Source organism: Aulonocara stuartgranti (genome assembly GCF_965226115.1).
Source record: "Aulonocara stuartgranti genome assembly, chromosome: 9".
NCBI classification, from domain to species: Eukaryota; Metazoa; Chordata; class Actinopteri; order Cichliformes; family Cichlidae; genus Aulonocara; species Aulonocara stuartgranti.
In genome coordinates, this window is record NC_138960.1 from 27,065,089 (window position 1) to 27,087,513 (window position 22,425).

Genomic DNA, 22,425 nt, shown 5'->3' on the forward strand with positions numbered 1-22,425 from the left:
ATCAGTGATATTATAACACCACGATGTATACACAGTCTAAACAAAGCAGGAATTTAATTTAAAATCAAACTAGAGCTCAGTAAGGGCTCTCTGAACAGAAGACTGAATTATTTATTGACTTAATTACTGTGCTTGTTTCCCTTTGGACAGCAAAGGAGTAATAATCCACCCCTGAACTTCTGATGAGGACACTGGGTTGAAGTTTTCTCACCCTTTGGGATTTTTTTTCACTGTAACAACTGCTGTTAAAGGTACCAGACTGTGTGAAACATACACTATTTGCTATGTAACTGTATATTCCACTGATACAATGTTTAACAGCTGTGTGTGGAAGAAAGCAGCCGAGACAGCTTGGAGTTAGAGGCTGGGCTCTTTACCAATGTAAACTAGTCTTGAAATGTCACTATTTCTTTCTGCCCCATAGCCAACAAAAACCAACTCATGACATCACAACTTCCCCACCCTTGTACTGCCCCAATGGCAAAAAGGTAATGTTTAGCATAAAGTTGTTGGTTTGTTTAAAGTTTCTTTTATAAAACTCAGAGTATAGAGGTTTTAATATGAGTTTGGGATTCAGTCACATGTATTAGTCTACATGGTTGATTGAAACGAATAACTTGACTTTCTGAGGAATTTGATATCGAGGCGAGAGCTTGCAGATTGTTAACTTAGGTTAGCATAATGCCCATAAACTGAAAACATAGACTGTATAAAACTTAGATATAACCAATGTTAGGTCACCTATTGGTTCTGGACTCTAAAATTTAAATCCTCTGTGTTACTGTCTGCTAGGGATGGGTATCGTTTAGGTTTTATCCGATACCAGTACCAAACCGGTACTTTTGAAACGGTGTCGGTGCTTAAACGGTGCTCGAACCGGTGCTTAAAGAATGGAGAACACAAAATTGGTCCAAAAACCTCTCATGTTTAGCTGTTTTCCACTTTTTCTTTGGTCATTTTAGCCTTTTTGGCCAGGGTGAAGGGAGTATCTGCCATCAAACAAGAAGACAGCCGCATGTAACTACGACGGTGTTTGCTAGTTCACCTTACATGCATTAATTCGATAACGTGGTTAGCTTACACACAAACAACATTAAGCTACTCACGCAGAGAAGAACGGCTGCTGCTGCCATCATCATCCGTCATCATTTCTGCTACATTGGCAGGGCTAGGGGCCAGGACTCTCCTCTTTAGGTTTTTGGGGGATGTTGCTAACTCCGGGTCCGATAACAGGCAACCCACCCGCAGTAGATGTGCACGGTGTGAGGTCTCGCAGCAAGCTATCAAATACGGTGCATTTCTCGGCTTTTAACAAAATGCTACACGTCGCCAGGTGTTTCATCAGATTCGAGGAGTTACCTCCTTTGACAGTATCACAGTATCACCTTAAAGCACTTGTTGCAGGCTGCTGAGTTTGCATCTTTTGCTGTGAAGTACAGCCAGAATTTGACCACTTCGCCTTGGGCATTTTTAATCTGTAGCTCTGCTCTAAAAGAACGTACGTACCTGGGCCCGCTTACTATCCTCGGAAAGGTATGATTGGCTAGAATCTAAAGTGTATGACATCTCAGGGAAAAAAAAGCACTGAAATAAAGCACCGAAATGTGCGCTGCTTTTCGGTCTGGTTACTACCGTTTATGTAAGAACCGGTGCGATACCGGTACCCATCCCTACTCTCTGGTTGTATTCTCAATCCAGAAGTTACCATATTTGAAGAAGGTGCAGACCTAAGTCATCAGCTACCTCCAGCTAGCTAGCTTGGTTAGCGTGCTACATTCACAAACTGCACAGACACATAACTACTAAGTAGTGCTATGAAACAGGCTGAGCAAACAGAAGCACCAATTTATTGGATGTTATTTACCAAACAAAGCCATGATATTAGGCAGATATGCCCATTTAAAAGATTCAAAAGGAGCTAATGTGAGTTTGGCGACGTGGTCTTAGCAGACACAAATACTGCCTGTGCTGGAATTAGTTACTAAAATATAATTACCCATGTAGAGCTTTCATGATGTGAGAAACTATCCAGAGAGGTCAAAACCTTTTTTGTAATATGCTTTAATGCTTTTAATGCTGTAAATTTGATAATTTTAAGATGATAACCTATGAGCTGGGAGAGGACAGCTCAGTTAGTCCCGCTTATGAGACATCGACATTTTTGCTTTTTTTTTCATTAAATAAACAAACATTATATACATTTTGATATTAATCTGAATTTATTGCTTTGTTGATTCTATGCTTATCCAACCCACTTTGTGCTCTATATCAAAAAAAGAAAAGAAAGGTAGTATTAATCTTTGAATCTAACTATGGGAAAGAAAGAAAATATGCATATTTTTCGAGCCATAATTCACATTACATTTAAGAGTTAAGAGCGTAACTCCTTACCCAAATGTAAACTCTCAGGATAGCCCTGTTAAAAAATTATACACATAGGCACTGCTATAAAGCTTTTCAAACTGCTCTGAAAAGTGTTGGTCTTTCAAGTCATTATGCCTCTTTTTCATACGTCCTCCTATTCACATGCTGCCGATCTCTTTCCCATGCATGGTGGATTCTGCCAGCGAAGTAACAATAACCTTGGGTGGAGTGCACAGCTGAGCTGGAGTCTACAGCATCTGCTTTGATTGCTGGAATCATGGACAGAGCAAAGAGGCATCCTCAGGAGATTGTGTTACTTATTGAACTGTCCAAGTCAGAGCGATGTACTCCAGACCATGGGTCAAAAAGTGTCCAACAAGACTAATTTGCTTAAACTTTTATGAACAGAGAGTGCATAGTTGTACGTGAGGCTCTGCACTATTCATGCAAATTCTATTTACTCATTTTCCTCTCTGTACTTGAGTTTTGAAACCTTTTGCCATCTAGAAACGTAATGAAACACTTGTTGAGTCTTTCTATGGTCTGCAGGCTATTCTTTCTTGCTTTCCCTTTTCCTCACTAGTGCACCTCATCCCCTCTGCAGTACTGGCATCAGCTCTAGGATTCAGGAGGCCTCTGGAGAGGGGGAAAAGCATGAGGGAAACTTGGAACAATATGTTGTAGGTAAATAAATGCGCTGTCTAAAAAAGAATGCCTTTTCAAAACATACCCAGGCCCCCTTGAAGAAGCATGTGCCCCAAATAATGCCCCAATTACTCTACTGATAATATGATAATATACTTCAACCTCTTTCGAAGTCACTGGGTTCACTGCGCAAACAAGGACCAGCACTCTGAGACTGAGGGAATATCATCTGGGGCCTTGAGGAGCTGCACATGAAGGAGTTGTGTGTGTATGTGTGTGTGTGTGCTTGTGTGTGTGCTTGTATGGGAAACAGAGCAAGGGGGATAGACTTACTGTAGAAGTACAGTATTCTATTCAATCCCATTGCCAGCTTTTGCACATTGAAACTGAACTTTTGACTCTGTTATTTAGTCCTGGATCAGAGGCACACAGCTGATTAAACAGTGTGAAATTCAGCGAAGCTGATGATATGGATTATAATATGGCAATAAACCCGAGGATAAGATCTCAGCACTGTGCTGATTAGAATCTTTGGCCGGTGGGCTGAGCTGGCTGGAGAGTGGCCTGACTATTGATACCATATGAGAGGATGAGTCAAAATACTGAGCAGATGTGACGGTGCAGAGTCACAACAGGAAAAAAGGAAACCTAATTACATTTTATCTCAAAAGGTACTGAATTGGCTAAATAGAATTATATGTAGACTGATATAATTCCAACACAATGGCTTTAAAATATGTGCATGAAAAATATTTTTGGGGTTAAATGTACTTTTTCGTCTTTGACTAGCTTCTACAGTTCACTCAAAGGTAAGTACAGGTCTCATTGAGTTACTAGAGTCAATCTCACATCTCAAAACCTGTCATAGCCTTTTTTAAAAATCTGACTTATTTCTGAGAAAAAAAAACTGGGTTCACATCTGAGTATTAAACAAAGTGCTGGATCTGTGCTGGGAAGTAATTAAACTAATCTGTCATGATTCACCCTCTTACTCTGACGACTTTCCATCCCAGTGAAACCACAGCGGTGGAGAGCAAGAGCAGAAATGTATGGATGGAGTGAAATGAAGGAGAAAGTCTTTGCCGTGCAACCCGCTCGAATGATATATCCCTTCCACCAACTGCACCACCTGAAAAGGACATCACTTCCAAGAAGATTTTTTTGGGGAAAGCACCAGTTGCCGACTGCAGACGAGGGGGAGAGAAAGAGAGTGAGAAGGGGGAGAAAAAGTGTTCCTGCGTCACGTTGCTTTAATTTGTTCACCAGCTGCCAATGAAAATGATGACCTGCAGAAGGTTTTTTTTTTCTTTTTCTTCCTCTCTCTTGGCACTGAATATGCACTGGCAAAACACATAGCTGGAGGCACACTCTGAACAAGTGTAATCTTTATAGTATGATGAATACCACAAAGAAGGCTGATAGGACGAGACCCAGCTCTCACACTGATTTCACTGATAAAAGTGCTGCGTTTGTGCTGAATATGTGATCAGTGGCGCATGCGGCAAGTGCAAATCTGTCACCTGAATGTGGAGCTAAAGTGCCAGTTTGGTTATTAAGAACAACTTAACCCTCTAGTCCAGTCCATTTACTCAGTATTAGTAAGAACCTCCTCTCCCTCCAATAAATCTGTAGATTAATCACATTAAAGCACGTGCATGATAAAGACCTGTACCACAGCTTGTTTTTCCTTGTCGTTTTACTTTATTAACGCTTTTAGGAAATTAGGCAAATTCTACAGGGAAAGGATTAAGAGGAAACAAACACAACGCCTCTCGGTGATGTTCTGTTTCAGGTAGGGTTGCCAACTCCCTGAAAAATAAATAAGGGACACCTCGTGGCCAGGGCCGGGCAACCTAGTTGTCTTCACCCTTCCCAGTGTGGTAGCTCTTTTTTGTGTGTGTGAAATAATTTTTTAACCATTTGACTTGAATTTGATTTAAGCAGATGCATATTCTTTGTGATATGACCATATGGGAAACAAATGATCATTTAGCCATTTATTTTTAGCTCAAAATGACAACATTAACACAGTAAAACAGGTCTCTTTCTTAAACAGAAGCCTGTCATGCTTAACTTTTGAGAATAAAAGTAAATCTTTCTTTAAAAGAACTCTGTCCTGCTTAACTTAAAATTATATAAATTAATAGAAAGCAATAGAACGAAAAATATTCTTGTAACTGTGCACATTTAGTGCATTTAGTACAATTGGCTTCAGTTGAGGTATTATTTCAGCTTTTCTAATGCTAATCAGCTGCTCCTGTTTGTAAACCCACTTGTTCCCATGATTACGCATCATAACTCATCATCATTATTCATCTATGTATTACTTTTATGTATTAGTCATCTATTTGTTGTAATCATCTATCCTTGCAGTCGTTTATTACACAAAATAAATTATATTATCACACTTCTGGCCACATAGCGCTGATATTCACTGCACATGCCCATATTAACCTTAACCAGAGGGTTTAAAAAACAAACCAGTGTTTACATACCATATCTGCTTCTGCCGTGGCCTGGTGGACAAGAAATTGGTTAAGGGTTCCCTGAGCTTTCACGCCCCTCATGTTCTTCATGTGCCCACCATTAGAAGCATGCCTATGGAAAAAGTGCGCCGGCACACAGTGCAGTGCGCTTTATAGGTGTTATGGTGACCTTTTCCAGCCAGGTGTTTCCCTTTTCCCATTCCTCCCTGTGCTTTTGCAGCCTTTTTTTCTTTCTCTGAGCGAACAAACATTGCTGCTCTAATGCTGGGCTTCTGGCCCATTTTGAGACGATTTTTGAGTCGTGCGACCGATTTGGTGATCGGCCCAATTTTGGCCTTCATCGTGCATCGTGTAGTATACGTGGGGTAACGAGAAGCGATTAACACCTCGAGCAGCTCCCGATCATCAATCGCTCGTGAGCCGCTCACACTGCTCACGCGCAAACACGTAAACGTTGGTGAAAAAGATGGTGCAGCACGGCTGTGCAGCGTGTGATCTGGACACAAGCGATGGAGGCACAACTTGTAGAACTTCGGAAAGCTCATCCGAGCCTTTTCGATGTGGCATCACAAAATTATCACGACCACAACAACCGTGAAAATAGTTGGATTTACACTGCTGCTCATTCACAGCTGCCTGATCAATGTTTTTCATTAGCAATTTAGCAAAGTTGATGGTGGTGGTTTGTGTGTCTGTGTGAGTGAAAGACAGAGCGACAGATTGTCTGTTATAACCTTCATGTTATGGAGGCACAGTGTGAGCACTCGGGTCGCATCAGAGCATCGGGTGGTATAGTGTGAGACCTGCATCGTGACCTACCAACTTCTAACCCCTGCGAGTCAATCGTGCAGTTTGAGCAGGAGCTGAATAACGTGACTGAAAAAAATCACACAGTGTCTGCCCAGCTTTAGGTGTACTGTCGTCCGAGACCGCAGTGTCGGCGTTTGTTCCCCTGTTGGCCATGCTTCTTGTTGTGGTCATTTGTTGTCTTCCGGTATTTTCTCCGCAAGCGACCTTTCCTCGACCAATGAGATGAGCGGTAATCTGAATTGTCATAAGTGTGCTGTCAGCTCATTGGTCACAAAGCAGGAGAGGGGCTGGGAGTTATGCTTTCAAACAAAGCGTTAATTCCATTAACATTTATAGACTACTTTTGATTCTCACTGTATTACGGGACAAAGTGCGTCCCTTATTAGCTCAACACGGGACGTGTGCTTTTGTTTCTAAATACGGGACGATTCCGTTTTTTAAGGGACGGTTGGCAACCCTAGTTTCAGGTGTCAAGGAGGGGCTCGTCTACCTCCGAGGCAGACTCACTTCCTGCATTCCCCATTACCATATATAAGCCCGAAAAAACGGACTTCTCCTGAAACACTCACAAAGTTTGCAAAGCGCAAAAACTACCCACTTGCAGCCCTCCCTCTCTCCGATCCCTCACAGAGGCTTTAGAGGTGATACCGCCTTGGCAACGCAGGGACAAGGTACCACCGCGCAAGGAAAAGTAAGAGGAATGCGACCGGTGTTGCTGTACTGTATTGTTACAAAGAGGGAGGTTTTAAACTTGATGTAAGCGTACCTGGATTGTAGTGCATCGCATTTTTAAACGACAATCCATTAAGTCTCTCTCTCTCTCTCTCTCTCTCTCTCTCTCTCTCTCTCTCTCTCTCTCTCTTTCTTTTTTTTAATTTTTCAGAGTCCTCCAGGACGTGGGATATTCTCTTCTGCGGTTTGCTAAAGAGCAAACATGAAACCTCAGCTATTTACCTTAGACTTAGTACTCTTGTGCATATCTTGCGGAGCAAGTGCACTGGCAGTGACTATTCCTGTTGTGTCCACGTCCCCGCCAGCCGCCAATATCACCAGCCTCGGCGCAGCGCTCGACTTTGGAACAGACACTGTGACTTTTTCAAAAACCAGGAGGAAGCGGTACATTAGTCAGAACGACATGCTCGCAATTCTTGATTACCACAACAAAGTGAGAGGCAAAGTGTTTCCTCCGGCATCCAATATGGAATACATGGTAGGTGACAGATTTTGATTTAAAAATATATATACATATATTTATTGCACGATTTTACTGCAGCCATGTGTTCCATGAACAGGATATTTCACCTCCAACATGCACCAATGAAATATAAGAGCTATGAAAGTAATGCTAGCTCATTTTAATAGTCGCACTACTTTATTTAGGAAGCGTTTTTAGGGTCTACTTGACATCATCAGCTGTTTAGCAGATCATGCTGCAGCAGACCACCAAGGTAGTCACTTCCAAAAGAAGAGGGTGTCATGTATAATACCAGAAGCCTGCTGTAATGGAAACATCCAGTTGACCTGTTAGATGTTAAAGAGTTTCAAGTCCAAAAACAGACTTGATGCTTGCATTTTGTTCATTTGGACATATGCTGTTTTGGCTGACAAACATAAGCGCTTAGACTGATGTGTTTCGATTTAAAACTGCCATTTCCAGCTCTTACGTTGTGTTATCAGTAAAATATTATTAGTGTTGTCCTTTTCCTCTAAAAAAATCAGTTGACTACTTTTTGTTAAAGGGCTGCAGTCATGATCCATTCCTAATGGCACCCTTGTGTGCAAGTGTAGAACAAGCTATTCAGCCTTCATTCATTATAATAAAAAATGTATTCCTCGAAAGGGTCACTCAGTAAGGGTGACTAGGAAACAAAGTGTCTCCTCTTATGCAACTAATTCGATGGATGATTTTTGTGTTTTGCCATAGTAACGCCTGCAACATTGCTAAGAGCTCAGTGTGCCAACTCTTATCTCATATCGCGCTGCTAAATGAAGATCTTGTGCTGATATTTTCCCCTTGGTTATGTAATGGGTTTTCTTGCTTCCACCTAATCTCTGTGTGTTTTTAGGTGTGGGACGACACACTGGCAAAGACGGCCGAGGACTGGGCTCATGCCTGCCTGTGGGAGCATGGGCCGCCTCACCTCCTCAGGTTCCTGGGTCAAAACCTCTCAGTCAGGACAGGACGGTGAGTGACCTTTGACTCCACCCCCCCTTCCCTGACATCTGCTGACCCTCTCTCAGCAGTCATGGTCGTTGCCTTGTTGCCCCCTTCTTCTTTCCCCTTAAGGTTTTTCCACTGTGACCTGGTGACTGGCTAAGGAATGCTCCTGTAACCCTTCAAATAAACACAAAAACCTTGCTTTCAGCCATGACCCATGAGGACAAAAGCCTGTCCCTTTTACTGGGTCTTGATTTTCCATTTGGAAACAGAGGGCACCTTCATGTGTTCCTACTTTTAGATTTTATTGAGGAGCCACATGGAGTACAGGCTATTTGAACATGTCCTTCTGAACTCATTAATACATCTCTAAAAACAAACAAGGAAACTGATGTTTCTTGTGGAGCCACAAAAATTGGTGAAAACTTTTTTTTTTTTTTTTTTTACTTTTTTTTGCCAGTATCTTAGTGTATAGGATACAAACATATCTAAAACTCAATGTGAAGAAGAAGATTTTTAAAATCATTATACTGACACTTATATATATCACAATATCAAGGTGTTGTGTTTATGTGGCACTGAACCATTGAAAACCATGGAAACCATTGAAAGTCGGTTATTATAGTCATACCGAGGTGAGTGACTAAACTGGAAAACTAAAGGGTTTAAGATATGAGATGTCAGCCGATGGAGGAAACTAAAATATCTTCACACATACCTGGACAAAACTAGATCAGGGCTATAGTAAACAGTTCTTTAATCTTCTTCCAATTTGTCAAACAAAATAACAGATTTTCATAATTTTCCCATCATTTCCCCTGCTGCTGGAATTGCAAATGCTGTGATCTCCCATTTGCTTGAAAAAATTATAATGACACAAGTCACAACTGATAATATGAGTCTTGCTGAAATTTAAGTGTTCTGTTCACAGATATCGATCCATTCTTCAGCTGGTGAAGCCGTGGTATGATGAGGTGAAAGATTACGCCTTCCCCTACCCCCGTGACTGCAACCCTCGGTGCCCACTCAGATGCTACGGACCCATGTGTACCCATTACACACAGGTAGTAGTCGCACACTTACTCAGGCTACAGTAGAAATGCTGCTGGGGGGGGCTTCAAGTAACAGCTGCTCTTTTTAATATGCAGATGGTCTGGGCAACATCCAACAAAGTCGGCTGTGCCGTGCACACGTGCCACAACATGAATGTGTGGGGTGCGGTGTGGAAGAGGGCGACATATTTAGTTTGCAACTACTCTCCTAAGTAAGTGTACTTGCTAACCTGACAGTTAACTGTGTGGTTCATGTTACACAATCTCACGTAGTGTAGCTTTCACGCTGAAAGGAAACCTTTTATTTCTAATGAACTTGTTAACCTGATGACGACACGCTAACGACAGGCTTAATCCTGACACAGTTTGCTCTGTTCTGTGCTTAGCTGCGAAATGCCACCCATTATGGTAGGAGCACCAAAGCACCGGAGGGCCACGAACCAAAAGAAAAAGTCTCTAAATATCTCAGAGAATCAAAGAACACCCAGACTTGTGACTGACTTGTGACCCGAGGTTCTTTAATCTCACTAGTTTGAGACATACGTGTGAGAAGAACTGGCTCATGACCCACTTTTAGCTTGCTAACTGGGAATGTGGTCTCAGTGCTCTTGTGCTTTACACGGTCCTGCAGAGGTCACTGTTGTCACGGTCTACAACGAGAAGTTCTGTGCATGATGCCAGCTGGCTCTGGAATATGCAATAGTCACTGAAATCTGAACCTTATGTTTTTTACACATGTAAAAAGCAATTTCACACCCATTTCCATTTAGGGATCGTACTCAATGTTTCAGTCATATACCCAAAGATCTTCTACACCAGGTAGTCTTTCTGCTAATGAAGACCACAGAATGACTGAAAAAATGGCTGAAAATCTATCGCTTAGGCAACTGCTACTTCCTTTCTAGCTCTGTGGTTATTTTTGTGATTCATTCACACTAGATGTTACTGTCTTCCAGGGGTAACTGGATCGGAGAGGCTCCCTACAAAGTAGGCGTACCCTGCTCCGCATGCCCTCCCAGCTACGGGGGCTCGTGCAGCAACAACATGTGCTTCCCCGCTCTCAAGACAAACTACCTGCACTGGTTCAAATAAACAAAGGTTTCCTCTCAACATAAGCTGACAACCTACAGTACCACAGAGACATTATTTTAATCCAGTAAGGATTTGCACAATAGTCGTGGACCACGCTAATTTGTATATATGGGCTTATTTAAAGACAGAAACATGCATTTAAAGGCAGCGTAAAATTTTAGCTTTGATCACTTGTAAATAATCTGTAAATTAATTTGTTTTATACCAAAACTGCAAAGACTATTTTAACTGATGCAATATATTTAAATGTAAAATGGGTCCTTTTAACAGCGCAGACTGTACAGTGCGTGGTTTTTACTATACCAGTTTACAGCTGACAGTGTGGTAATAAAGGACATTACTACCATCACAACTCCTCATAGCTGCTCACTTTGGTGCTACGGGCATCACACCACCATGCTGTGTGCTCTGCCTTCACAGGAATGCTCTGATATAAGGATCAAAGCTTTTGACCTCAGAGGGGAAACCCCCCACACTGCCAGTGTCAGCAGCTTATAAGCTCAAGTGTGCTGCAGTTCCAGCTTGTGTCCGGCAGCAAGTTTGTTGACAAAAGTGCAGAATATACATCAGTTAGAGTGGGAAAGCAACTTGTCAAGTTACACAACACCTCAGTGGTTGGACGTTTGTTTAAAGTGCAAAACAATGCATTTTCTCTGTGTACCATTACAGAGACTTCATCCGTTTGGGCGTTTCACAGGTTTCATACAGTGTTCATGTCATTTTGTATTCTAAGAAGCACATAAAATCATTTGACCCACATATCTGTTATATAGTCATATTTGTTATTGGTATCCTACTGTATATTACCACTATATACAGTCTATTGATGTTGTTTATGTATTTTGTTATAATCACTGATGTAGCCAAGCTTTAGGCACTTGAGTGCACCTTAATTGTTTGTAAATTTCCAAAATACTCAAAAATTATTATTTTTTTGTATATGTAGATAATCATTATACTTTGATTATCTTCAAATATACTGTAAGTTATTCATTTTTATATTAAATATATATATATTTAAGTGATATTAATTTTTGTTTTGTAAAAGGATTGGAGTGCAATGAAATCATTTTTAATCAATCAGAAAAAAAAAGAGTTAAAAAAACAAAAGAAATTAACATTTTCAGCACTGATTGTGAACCTTTTCTCCGTTTGTGTTTTGTACTTGTAATAAAATGTTCTATTTTGATTGTTTGTTTGTTCCGTTGTATGCTTTGGGCAGCTCATGTCGTCCCTCTGGCTAAAAGCAGTATCATTATCCAGCGTCTGCTCTGTGTTGTCTTAAATTGATTATCTTTCTGACTCTTTGATTCTCAATTAAAGAGTGCCCTTGAAAAGCCCCACATCCTGCGTATCAACAGCAAAAACGGGGAGAAAAGAAAACATCTTCAGGCTACAACCGAATCCTAATAAGAGAAGGTTGACTTTGGCCCCGACGGTCTGTGTCTACATAAATGAACAGATAACTGATAGGGTTTCAGGGGACTGTCATGTTTGGGTTTCTCCACTGAAACCATCGACCTTACTGAGGGGGAGAAGCAACGAGCAGCAAGAATGCTGGATGTAGAAAGAGGCGTATCATCGGAGACGTAGCCAAATTGTAAAAATGGGATGGTCTAAACAGTGGATGCAGAAAAATTTGTAAGAGGTAGAAACACAGGGAGAGAAGTCAGGATGTAAAGCCGCTGGTGTGCGCAGCAGCATTGCACTATTAAACACTTTCATGATAACCTTTGCTTAGCGTGACAATTGCAAACCACTTCCTGCACATTTTTGCAGCCAGAAAGAGCAGCCCATTCCCTGGAACTAAACAGCAGAGAGTTTTTGAGGAACACATTAGTATGCATGGGAAAAAATCTTCCCGTCTGTGTAAATGCCAGGTCCTGCGCCAAACAGATGATAGTGAGTGTTTAAAAAGTCACATCATCAGGATGCGGAGCGCGATGCGACGACCAGTTAGACAGTCTGCTGTGGATGTTATCCATCAATGATTGAAGCAGAGCAGAGGTTAAGGACATGGGTTTGGGCTGGGATGAAAGCAGCTTGTGATGGCTCGAGGGCATGAGCAAGAAAACACCTGCAAATGAAGTGTAAATTGGAAAGGGAACAAATATGTCCATAACATTCATGAGTTTGGACTTAATTCAGCTTTTTTCTTCCTTCTTACTAATGAATGAGTGGAAACACTTTGAAAACTTCTACTTGACAGTTAATTTACACTTAAAACCTGATGCTGTTTGTTGGAGTTTGTCATTTATGTCTTTTTTTTTTCCTGTAGTGACGCTTTTTAAGCTTTTTTCAGATTTCTATTTTGACATCGTTGTGCAGACCCAGTACTCTGAAGGACACTGTTATCAGCTTGCTAGTTCCACAAAACAGACTGGCTAGTCTTAACGTGACCCCTCAACTCCTTTTAGCAGTGACACATTTTAGCTGCTTCTGTGGGCAGCTGTTGCTCAAGAGGTTGAGTAGGTCATCTACTAACGGGAAGGTCAGTAGTTCAGTCCCAACTTATCTAGTCTGTACCTTGATGTATCCTTGGGAAAGATACTCAAGTTGGAATTGTCCCCACTGCTTTTGTGTGAGTATGTTATTGTAAGTATAGAAAAAAACGTGAACGAGGCTTGTAGTAGAAAGCATTTTGAGTACTCAAACTGAAAGGTGCTTTATAAATACTGGCCCATTTATTACTCTTCAAATGCCAATTTAAGATCAGAAATTTGGTGCGTGCGCTTGGCTGAGGAGCCAAACATGCAAACTATCATCTGTGGGATCTTAAATGAAAGCCTCTAAGTCAGAATGATGTCTAGATGCATTGATACTGTATCGCTGTGGATCTTCGGTTTGTCTCAAATAGCTGGCCTGCCGGTAAAGGACAGCTGTTCGTGACGGGGCTGGAGGACGGCTGAATGATGGTCACCTCTCCCCAATCGAGAATCTGGTGCTAAATAACTTGTAAACAATTTGATTCTGTGTCAGGGTGTTGTGGTAACATCTATTTAACGGCAGCCCTCACTCTAGTAGGGATGGCTGTACCTTGGGTGGTTGAGCAGGTTGCCTACTATCCTAAAGGTTCAGTTCACTGGCTCTTCCAGTCTACAAGTTGCTCTCTGATGATGATGATGATGATGATCAGAGAGTATAGAAAGGTATAACGGAGGCATGTTTAGTGCTTTTTAGTGCTTTACCAGGAAAGCCTGCAGGTTTCTGGTAGCCAAACTTTGTCAGTGCACCTGGCCAGTCTAACTGCTGACTCTTTAAATACTTTTTCTTTGGATGGCTTCAGCCTGGTTATTTTAGGTTTTATTTTATACAACACCATACACCTTACATTCAAACAGCCAAAAAGCTGCTGACACTTTAACTAACATGACTGGGGTTTTTTTGTGGTTATTTTTGGTTAATAAATTGGTCCATTTTGGTTAAACTACGTTTCTCCCGTGATTTTTTTAGGGCTCATGATCATAACAACCCACACGTGGTCTTTCAGTTGACTTCATTCAGGAAAACAAGCTTCAACTGTTTTTATATTTAGATTCAGATTTTTAACCAGCAAGAATTTTTTTTTTAGTATGATGCTGCTAATCCCTCACCCAGCACGTGGTAGTTAAGCAAGAATAAAATCTTATGAGGACCCATTCAAAGACCCCCCCAAAAAACGAGTTAAACACAATCAGAAAGCTGGAGAAGTAAAACAGATGTTCAGTCCCCAGATGCTGCAGCAATAAATCCACTTCAACTGGCTTACACTGTCGGCCTGTGCCAGCATCTACCGAGGCGATGATGATGCATCTGCGATCTCGTCTGAAGGTGCACCACTTTTCCTAATAACACACGTGAATTACCGACCTGTCGGATAAACTGTAACTGCTGAAACATTTAAGTCTCCCTCAAGTGTGAAGGTGGTGAAATGTTTATTTACAAAGAGGATGGAGACTTCATAAGGACCTTGGCAGGTTGATAGATTATGAACCAGGAGCGGGTGAGTGCGAGGAGTCAGTTTCCAAATGTGCAAAGAGCCATCCAAATCTAATAATGGCGAGAAGTATGAGAAAGACTTTGTCACAGTTTGAGTATAATAACGAAGAAGAGGGATAAATCTTTTGTGTGGATGGTTAGAAGGGTTTTTTTAAATATATATTTGGTGCACAGCTGTAGAAAAAGTCTCCTCCACTTTATCGTCTCTGTACTCTACAACCTCTGTGCCCTCCCTGACTGCACAGAATGGTTGAAAACTTGGCTTCGCTTTGCCTCAGAGGGGATATTGGGAGAGACTTCGTTTTTATTCAGTGTATTTTTCCTTGTTCTTCAGTCCCCCCGAAGCACAACAACTATGTTTAGTTTGTTCCCCTTGCAGCTCAACCATCGGAAATGCACCCTGTGCCCTGTCCAAGCCTCGCTCTGTCTGCAAACCTCCCAAAAATCCTTTACTGGCATAGCAGCAGAGCAGCTTGAGGACATCAAAATGGAGCTGCTATTAGGAAAGAAAAAGCTAAAATAAGGGCTCAGTGAATTTAAAAAACCAGCAGTGTAAATTCTGTTACGCACAAGATCATAAATCACCTTGTAATGCAAGCATAAACAGGTTGGGTGAAACTGGCTTTTAGTGAGCTTAGAGAGAGGAAGAGTGTCTGCATAGATTTTTTACTTCCTTGTGCTTATGGGGCGAGGGGAAAATAAATAAGTCAGCAGAGTTTTATTGCCAAATAAAGATCTGTCACCCTCAGGAGCTTAGACGTTAGGCTGCTGTAGGCTGAGATAGACACATCATTATCTTTGAGAACCACACTCACTACAAAGCTAATGCAGCTAATCCAGAAAGTCCTATAGACAAGTGTTTTGGATGATAAGGAAAGTTTTGCATATAAATTATCAGAAATTAAAACTGACATATTACCTTGATGCTTGACTTTGTCCTTCAACTCAATGAAAGGCCCATCATGAAATCGGCTCATTGGGATTCGATTGGTCAGAAGACGGTGATTTTATTGTTCATGTTGGCTTAAACAGGAACAATAAAATAATACAATAGAAACAGCCTCTCTAATTTTGAGCTTTATAAAACCTGCAGACAAGAGTCAAGCTCATGCTCTGTTTGCTCACGTTCATTCTCAGTTCCTCTTTACAAGGTGAAATGAAAAAGTAATGGAACTTGATTTAAATTTGGCTCCCTTCGAGGTCATTTTCTTATGCAGCTCTGCACCACATCCAAGACTTTTCCTGGTAGAAGTTCTCTTTTGCCCACTTGCACTTGTGCATTTGTAGTTTTTAGGAAGAAGGTAGTCAGGCCAGGATGGTGGATGGTGAGCAAAAAAACTCCTTCAGTGCAGACATGGACCATAACTCAGGTACACATGTCAGGACGTTACCCTGGGGAATGAATTCTTTGCAAATGTGAAAACATTTGCAAGCAAATCTTCCAAAGAGCAACCCAGACATAGCAAGGATATGTGGTGGTGCATTGCTTCACAAGGTGTTGACCTTGAAGGAGAGATTGGCTTAAATTAATAAGATGCTTTTCATCAGCTGGATTCCAAAACTTTTTGTGAATGAGTGAGTGAGTAAGTGACTGAGTACTTTTCCAGTGAGCCATCTGCCATCTACCTTCTTCAGGCTGCTGCAACCAAACTGTGCATAAGTCATCATTTGTACTCCACTTCACCATCTACAGAAGAGTTGAGTCTATCGTCTTGCAAATAGATGATAGACTCAGTTTTACAAACTCGTGGAATTTTTGTTTATTCAGCTGCTTCAAAGGTCAAATTTGAACATCCTTATCAATCAAATAATCACCCACAAGTACATATTCACACCTCCGACAGGTCAGGGATGAGCCTGTTGACATACCTGTTTCCCAGAGACTGACATCAGCTACTCGAAGTATGTTTTTGGCTCTCCTCAGACGCTGTCATGTCCATGCTGAAACCCCATTGTGTCCATAAATGTCTTGGGGAGTTAAATGCAGGGTGACTTCTTCTTTTCTGCTGGATGCCCTTACTTCAAACAAGGAGTAAAAAATAAAGCATTTCAGGTACACAAATCATTTGCGGTGTCTCAGGCATCTATTTTTGTCTATATTCAAGACAAAGCTGTCATAATATGGGTGGGAAACATTTCATTTCACAGAAGGTTTTCATGGCTGGGTTTAAACATGCTCACCACGCTAGAAGTACCCAAGCGAACGCTGATGTTTCTCGAAATCAGCCGCAATGAAACAAGACACCAGTTCAGCTCAAGCTGGCTTGTGTTACGGTCACTTTTCTTGTCTGGTGACTTTTCCTTGGCAAAGTAAGTTTCTAACATGGACTAGTAAAATATAAATAAAGCATATCTGGCATACTTCAGCATAGATATTCAATTTTACAACAAAGCACATAAGCAGGGTCTTGTCATAAAACTGTATAGTCTATATTCACCATATGCAACATTAAAGGTAATTATATGCTTTCAAACTGACATCTCAGACCTGCAGTGGCCATAACATTGAATCTACAACATGTCTAATGTTGAAACAAGCTTCACTTGACCCGTCTCGCTTAGTCTAGGAACACAAACTGAGGCAAAGGTTGCCCGCGTTTGGTGTTTGCCTTCCATATCCTATTGTAGTCTTTGTTTTGGATGGGGCCGAGTTAGCCTCCTCGCAGGGCCTAGCAGGGACTTCAGACAAGCGACATCCTGCAGCTGCAAAACACGGGCCAAAATCAATGTCGTCCCAGAAGCACAGTGCTGGGAAAGTGCTGCCTAATCAGATGGGCTTCCTCCTTCACTCTCAACTCTTTTTTACACACTCAGCCAAACAAGCTCAGCGTGGCTTTGATGCTGATATCAATTCATGGTACACTGACCCTTTTGCTCCCACATTATGCGTCGCATTTTCTATTCAGGGTTAAATAAACCCCAAACCCTCTAAATTCATAAAAATAACCCTGTCAACTGTTCTTTTTTTGTATTACTGAGTTGGTCACTGAGAAAGGGTTTCGACATCCAATGCGGCAAACCAACTTTCGCTTCAAATGCAAGAAACTGCATGATTATGGGATTCTCTCCCGAGGAGAATATAAGGTGACATTAGACCGCAGTGTATTTGGCATCACTGTGTTGAGTTTCTTTTGGTTTCAGTCGGTTTGTGGGCAAAAGCAGTAATCTGCAAACATTCAGTTCAAGGGAGCCACATTTCTGCTAGTATTACTCAGTTGGTAACATCATGAAATCTGACATGAATCAAGGGTGTATTTAGATACCCACAATTCCCCAGCGTCTATTGTCTCTACATCATCACTTTAGGTTTTTTGTTTGCTCAGGATTTTACCCTAATAGCCTGAGCGATGGATAAGTGCCTCAGTTTACCCAGAGCTCCTTTTGTGGTGTTACAGCAGGGGAGCTGAAGCATTTTAGCCTGTCATCAGGAACTGAGGTTGACTGAGAGATCCACATTGTATATAAAAAGATACTGACACCTGGTGGTTAAGGGAAGATTTGATATTTGTCATGCATTTCCCTACAAGCAAGTCAAAATGTTTATAAATACTACATATTATAGAAAGAGCCAGCATTGTTCAGGAGGCAACACACACTTGTGATTCAAAAGCCTGCTCGGTGTCACCTCTGTATCTTTTTAAACGGCAGTTACAGGATGTTTACAGATTGCAATTTAAAGCTTGAATAATACTGTGTGTAGTGATGTGTGACATATAGAGTTTCTCAATTTTGGCTTTTTAAACTGCTCTATATTATTACTCACTGCATTTCAAAGCAGCATTCATTTTTCTGCATGCATGAAAGCATATGGAGCAACCTATGGAACAAGGCATGGTGGGTTTTTTTCAAGTTGTCACACACAAGTGACTTAAGAAAACACCCAGAAAGCAAATTAAATGTTCACTACTCTGCAAAAGACTTTGTTTCTTTACATTTTGCTTCCAAGGAGCCAGGCTTTCTTATGATGTTTTAATATGCAGTAGCTCTCCAGGCTTTCTAAAGCATTTCCAAGTTTTTCTTTGGACATTGGCTGCTTTTTCTGACATTTTTGGTCCATGCCTTGTACCTCCCCATTTTCAGATGAGTGGTCTTTCTTCGTTAAGCCACTTATCACTGATCTCTCAAACATTCAAGCATAAAAAGGAACCTAACTCAATCAATCAACATTGTGTCTACACATAACAGTATTTTTGCACCAACAAGTGAATTCCCAAATTAGCTGAAAGCCTGGCATATCTTGGCATTGTGTGCAGTTTGTCCCAAAAGAAGAAGTGGCAGTAGCATCTGAAAGTCATGTCAAAAAAGAAACAAGAACAAATAAAGACCTGATACAGCACCTGAGCCCTTCAGTTGATCCGTTCACTATTCCCTGAGAATGGAACAAAAGGCAGCCAACATCCAGAGAAGAGCTTTGGATGTCCTACAGGAAACCTGGATAAGTATTCCTGAAGACTACTTAAAGAAATTACAAGAAAGCTGCCCAAGAGAGTTAAGGCTGTGTTGAAGAATAAAGGTGGTCATACCAAATTTAGACTTTTGAAGAACTGTACAGACGCTGCTTTTGCCTAATTTACTGTATTTCCATGAATGTTTGCACGTTTTAATAAATCACTGGACCTATTTCCTATTTTCCGAGCAAAACATGAATAACTGGCTCAAGATTTTTGCTTAGTATGGTATTACAGGAGAGTGTACTGGGTGTACTGTAAACCAATAACACATTACAGACACAAGCAAAGATGATGCAAGGTTTCAGACTTTCAGGGCTCTTAAAAACCATTAAAAAGCAGCGAAAGGCTCCGAGCTGAAATTACACATAATGAGTACTTTTGACACGCTGTTGACAGTATTTCTGCTCTTTGACTTAAGTGACACTGTTTTATATTACTTTTACTTTTGTGCGGTAAATTGGACATGTCCTGGGCTGTGAAGTTTGGCAGCGTGGTTTAACACAGTTTCCTGTAAATGAAAATGGAAAGTGAAACAGAGGAAGGGATGGAAGAGGAAAAAAATACAACAGAAATTAAAAATCGTCATCTTTGGAAAAATAAAATTACATCTCGCAGAAAAGAAGTTTGAATCCAACACCAACAGAAGACTAGTGGATTTAAAACAGATCGTTCAACATTTGTGTATTAACGGCTTCGTATTTCAGTTGGACACATTCTAGCAAAATCCCTGATTACAACCCTGCAATAAGACCTGGCAGGAAAACAGAGAACAGTTTGTGCACCGCTCACAGATGCATTGGCATCTCTTGACCACAAGAGGGTAGACACAGACAAACTAATCCCAAGCTGGCCTGCAGGCGATATCTTAGGCAGCCTTCTGCTGAACGCTGCTGATAATGTCACAAAAGCAATGATGTAGAACAGCAGCCAAATGACCTTGATGCTCTTTACTCCCCAACACCGTTCCAACACTCTGACCTCAATTGAGCCCAACCAGAACCATTAGAGAGCAATGTGCCAGATAACATGGGCCAACAAAAAGTGTTCTTCGAGTCTCTTTGTGTGGTTTGCTGCTGTGTCCAGAGGCTACTGTTGTGTAGATGCGGGGCCTGGCACGACCGATGCATTCTCCTGGGTTCACGGGGTTTCTCGCAAGACCACATGCTGAATGGAGGAGGTACAGAATGGAGCATCTGGGCCCACATGGCAGAAGACAGAAAGTGCGAGGAGAGAGAGGAGCAAGCATAGGAGTGGAGAAAGTGAATGTTTTGGTGTGAAAACAAAGGCAGGCAGAAACTTCAGGTAGAGAAAGCAGAGGTAACAAAAACAGGGGAAAAATATGAAATCATAAGAAAAACAACCCAGTAACAGGTACAAGATAGCAGATGCAAGAAGAAAGAAAATAAAAAAAGAAAGAAAGGCTGCTAACACAAGACGCCTAGGCATGAAATCATTTATATTGCTCTACTGCTGGCACAAATAGTGTATATTTACTGGCAGGCATTGTAATAACATTAATCAGAGAGTGACTTGCGTGTTACAGATGGCCTGACCTAAATTACCACACTATAAATCATAGAAATCCCTGAACAGTTGGTAAATATTTCCTTTATCCACACAGTTTACTGTTCATACTCGAGGTCAGAGGCATCCTTTCACAGTCAGACTTTGTGTAATTCAGCTGCAACTTTCATGTGATTTAGGTCCTTTCACACCCTCGGCCCATAAAACTTATTTTGAGTCTTTAAAATAATTGTATGTTTTATGAATCGGCTCATATTTAAGTTGTGAAGGCATCTGTGCCAAGACACACACACACACACACGCACGGATGCACGGACAAACGGACGACGCCACCACTTTGCCGCCTTACCTCTCACTCTCCTCCCGTTAAACAGAGACAAACACACACCCACTGAGCTCTCTTCCTTCAAGGCACATGTTTTATCTAAATGTAGTGCAGCATTTTATTCTGCTGCAGATGAATGAGTGTTTTCAGAGTTGCGATCCCTCCTGGGAGCGGTGAGGAAGAACATTGCTATTTCAGCTGCTGTGATGAGGACTTGGGAAAGTCCTGTTGGGTCTGACAGCGGAGAGGTGGCTGGACGCTGGAGCCGTGGTCGAGGACCCCTCGCAACTGACCCGGGAAGCAGACGGTGAATCCCAGGTTTATGGAAGTTCAGATTGAGTCACCAAAGTGAGCTCTGTATCACATTTAATGAAGTAGGTTAGACAAGCAGAGGCAGCCTGGAAGAAAGGCTTTTATATACGTCTTGTTCTCAGTTCCCACTGATAGTTCATCAGCTGGGGGCTGCGGTGGAAGAAAGTAAAGGAACTCAAGCACACATTTATTTGTTTTGTTTCTATTGCACTATTTATCTGACAGCTAACAAAATGCATTTTTTAGGATTGAACCAGACGTGCACAGTCAGCTTGGCTTGTTTCACAGCATGACTACGAGATGCTTCTGTCGCAGTTTCCATAAAAAAAATGTATTTCAAAGTTTAAAGGTAAAATCATGAGCTGTACCTCTGAAAAGCTACTCCTTACACATTAACAATACAATAATAATAATAATGATAATAACAATAATAATAATAATACACCAGCCACAGGCCCATTTCATAGGGGCAGGGATAGCTCAGTAGGTAAAGTGGTCACCCCATGATCGGAAGGTCGGCGGTTCGAATCCACTTAACGGCTACCCTGAGGTACCCCTGAGCAAGGTACCGTCCCTACACATTGCTCCCCGGGCGCCTGCTTAGTGGGCTGCCCACTGCTTCACTGAGTGAATGGGTCAAATGCAGAGAAAAACAAGTAATTTCCCCATGGGGATCAATAAAGTATCCATTATTATTATTATTATTATTATTTCTATGCAAAGATAAACTGCACTTATAACTCTTTTAAGCTAATTGTGGGTTTCATAACTTCATAGTTCCATTAAAATGATACTTTAGTCCACTGACAAGTTGTTTCTTGAAAGCCAGACTCTGTTTATAGCTTTGAGTGCAATGCCACACCTTATTAATACACAAACGTGTATCCTGCCCAGCGTTACATTTGTTTATAATACATCAGTTGTGAAATTTGGCACAGATTATAAATCTTACAACTTCAAATTCATAGGCATCCACACATAGCTGAGTTTTCTGTGTAGTGCTTGATACACCTGATGTGTAAGTGCTAAAAACATCAAGGAGTCATAGAAACAAGGGGATTTGCTTAGTGTTGGGGGGAGGAGAGCAGGGGAAAAACTGCTGCACATGCTTGTCTTGGCCGGCCTGCAGTTTATTGTAAAACACAAGAACATTGTGCCTCCCCTGGTGGAAAAGTAAGCCTGTCCGGGTAGAGGGGGGGTAAACACACCCAGGTCTACTGTTTCCACA

General features: G+C 41.4%; 2 protein-coding genes across 3 annotated transcripts in view; one reads left to right on the forward strand and one right to left on the reverse strand.

The window, feature by feature from the left end:
* Positions 1-1,772, reverse strand: part of LOC309714561 (uncharacterized protein) — a gene marked incomplete at its 3' end in the record, with an annotated part of 172,592 nt that extends 170,820 nt beyond the window's left edge. The window contains exon 1 of the mRNA XM_082547105.1: positions 1,103-1,772. The remainder of the gene's footprint in view (positions 1-1,102) is intronic.
* pi15a (peptidase inhibitor 15a) overlaps positions 1-11,796 on the forward strand; it is a 36,719-nt gene extending 24,923 nt beyond the window's left edge. The window contains exons 2-8 of one of the 2 annotated variants that reach the window (XM_082546639.1): positions 4,023-4,304; positions 6,773-6,996; positions 7,189-7,515; positions 8,372-8,490; positions 9,395-9,527; positions 9,612-9,727; positions 10,472-11,796. In XM_082546639.1, coding sequence (XP_082402765.1) covers positions 7,240-7,515; positions 8,372-8,490; positions 9,395-9,527; positions 9,612-9,727; positions 10,472-10,607 — 780 coding nt within the window. In that variant the 5' untranslated portion in view covers positions 4,023-4,304; positions 6,773-6,996; positions 7,189-7,239 and the 3' untranslated portion in view covers positions 10,608-11,796. Of the gene's footprint in view, positions 1-4,022; positions 4,305-6,772; positions 7,062-7,188; positions 7,516-8,371; positions 8,491-9,394; positions 9,528-9,611; positions 9,728-10,471 lie in introns of those variants that run through there. The other variant, XM_082546640.1, reaches the window with a different exon arrangement.
* The last annotated feature ends 10,629 nt before the right edge of the window (positions 11,797-22,425 follow it).